The 1971-nt window shown below is 33.0% G+C and overlaps 1 protein-coding gene across 1 annotated transcript; it reads right to left on the bottom strand.

Annotated features, from left to right (window-relative positions):
• Window positions 1–220: 220 nt before the first annotated feature.
• LOC142548045 (protein GRIM REAPER) lies at window positions 221–1027 on the bottom strand. Its single transcript, XM_075656410.1, has one exon. It carries the CDS (start codon window positions 1006–1008, stop codon window positions 520–522), a length of 489 nt encoding a protein of 162 aa, XP_075512525.1. The 5' UTR covers window positions 1009–1027; the 3' UTR covers window positions 221–519.
• Window positions 1028–1971: the final 944 nt, after the last annotated feature.

Here is a 1971-nt window from a genome sequence, read left to right as displayed (position 1 = left end):
ATTCTAAGCCCAACACTTCATTCATAATTAACCATGCAAATTAACGCAGCCCAAGCATTTCACAAGCTATATGCACATTTTTTTGACAAACTTGTTCGATGAAGGATAAAAATGAAATGTTTCAACCATGATATATAATAGCGTATGGCAAAACAATTAACAATGAAACAAGATATTCCATTATCTTCCATATAACTTTGACATGCATGCGATTTCGAATACAAATGTTAACGTACATTGAAACAATTTCCCTCATGAAAGGGATCCATTTACATCATGTTTGATTTCAAATGGTGTTTCAGTCTCCTTATTTGACGAATAATAACAAATGTTTTTTGATGCTAGAAGATTAAAGTGATGAGACTGAAACATCATTTGAAATAGTATATTCGGTCTATATTCAGATCCTTGATATTCAATGAGAAGGTGAAAGTATAAAATTTGAAAAACAAAAATCAAAAGTTTAAGAAACGATCGTCCTGCTCGTCGCATGGGGTCTCCCCTCTGCGCCTGCATGCTTCATGCATACCCGCATACACCATAGTCACAAGTAATCCCACGCGAGCACTTCTTGTTGCATTTTCCGCAATTATTCTTGTTCGTCATCACATTCGTGCAAACTCCACCGCAGCACCGCTGCCACTGCTGGCATTTCCGGCCACACACCCCACAATTGTTCCGGTCGCCGAGCACGTTCCTGCAATGTTTCTTGCAGCAATAAAGAAGGCCGGTCCCTTTGTTCGCCGACACCCCATTGCACACATTAGGGTTAGTTTTCGCGTTACAGCTCGCGCCTTTCTTCAAAACCTTGATGCTTGAGGCAATCAAGAATCTACTCCTTGTACTTAATTGGTTGCCCACGAAAGGTGAATCGAGTACGTATTCTTCGTCATCGTTTTCTTCATCTTCTAAAGATGATACACTTGGAAAATGAAGGGTTAGTAGCAAGAAGATGGATAGGGATATTATTAGAATGGCCAAGGGTTTGGATCTTATGGTTTTGGCCATTCTTTCTTATTATGATGTGTGGAGTCGCATTTGAGTGTAAATGGAGGGAGATGGCTCGTGGGTTTAAATAAACTTTGGGTTTTGTGACAAGGAAATGTATATTTTTAACCATATTCAATGTATTTGATTTAAATTAAGATATTAAATAGTGACAGAAGGGCTTCCATCACATGAAAATAATTAATTATATTTTTATGTTTAAACTTAGGATACGATTTATTTCAAATGGAAATGTATAGTAACACTATATATTTTTTTTTCTATATTCTTGGATCATCATTTTCCGTCTATATAAAAACCTGATTTCCAATAGTTCCCCTAAAAACTCATTTTCACTATCTCCCGAAATAATTGTTGTTTTTAAATAAAATTTTCACAATTTTATATTATACTTTACAATTTTTCAAATAATTTTTCGAAAACGCATTTTCTCAAAATAAACGTACTAAAAAAAATGAAAAATGTGCTAATATTTATTTTTGGGGAGGAAATGCATGGTTTTCAAACTAGACAGTGCATTAATTTGGGCCACTTGCTTTGGTTGAATTTGCAGGTCATGTTTCCCACGATTTGTCAAAGTGTAAGATTCTTTGCTGACGTTTCCTGCTGTAATATAATTCCGACTAATATTTCATTTCAAATAAACTTAAATTTGGGTCCCTTTGACTAATTTTTATACAATTTTTTGTATGATAAAAATCACCACACTTTAATTATTTATCTATTTTAGGATAAAATTATTTACTATTTTACGTATTGTATTAACTTTTTATATAATTATTGTTTTGAATTCAAAGGTAAAATTTATTTTAGAATATTAGACAAATATAGAATATTTATGAATAAATTATGCAAATACTGTTGCTAAGTAAAATAATAAAGGCAAAAATTTGTGTGAGACGGTCTCATGGGTCGTATTTTGTGAGACATATATCTTATTTGGGTTATCCATAAAAAAATATT

The sequence above is a fragment of the Primulina tabacum genome, chromosome 6 (genome assembly GCF_025594145.1).
Source record: "Primulina tabacum isolate GXHZ01 chromosome 6, ASM2559414v2, whole genome shotgun sequence".
Taxonomy (NCBI): Eukaryota; Viridiplantae; Streptophyta; class Magnoliopsida; order Lamiales; family Gesneriaceae; genus Primulina; species Primulina tabacum.
The sequence above is the reverse complement of the archived record's forward strand: the minus strand, read 5'-3'. Positions and strand labels throughout refer to the sequence as shown.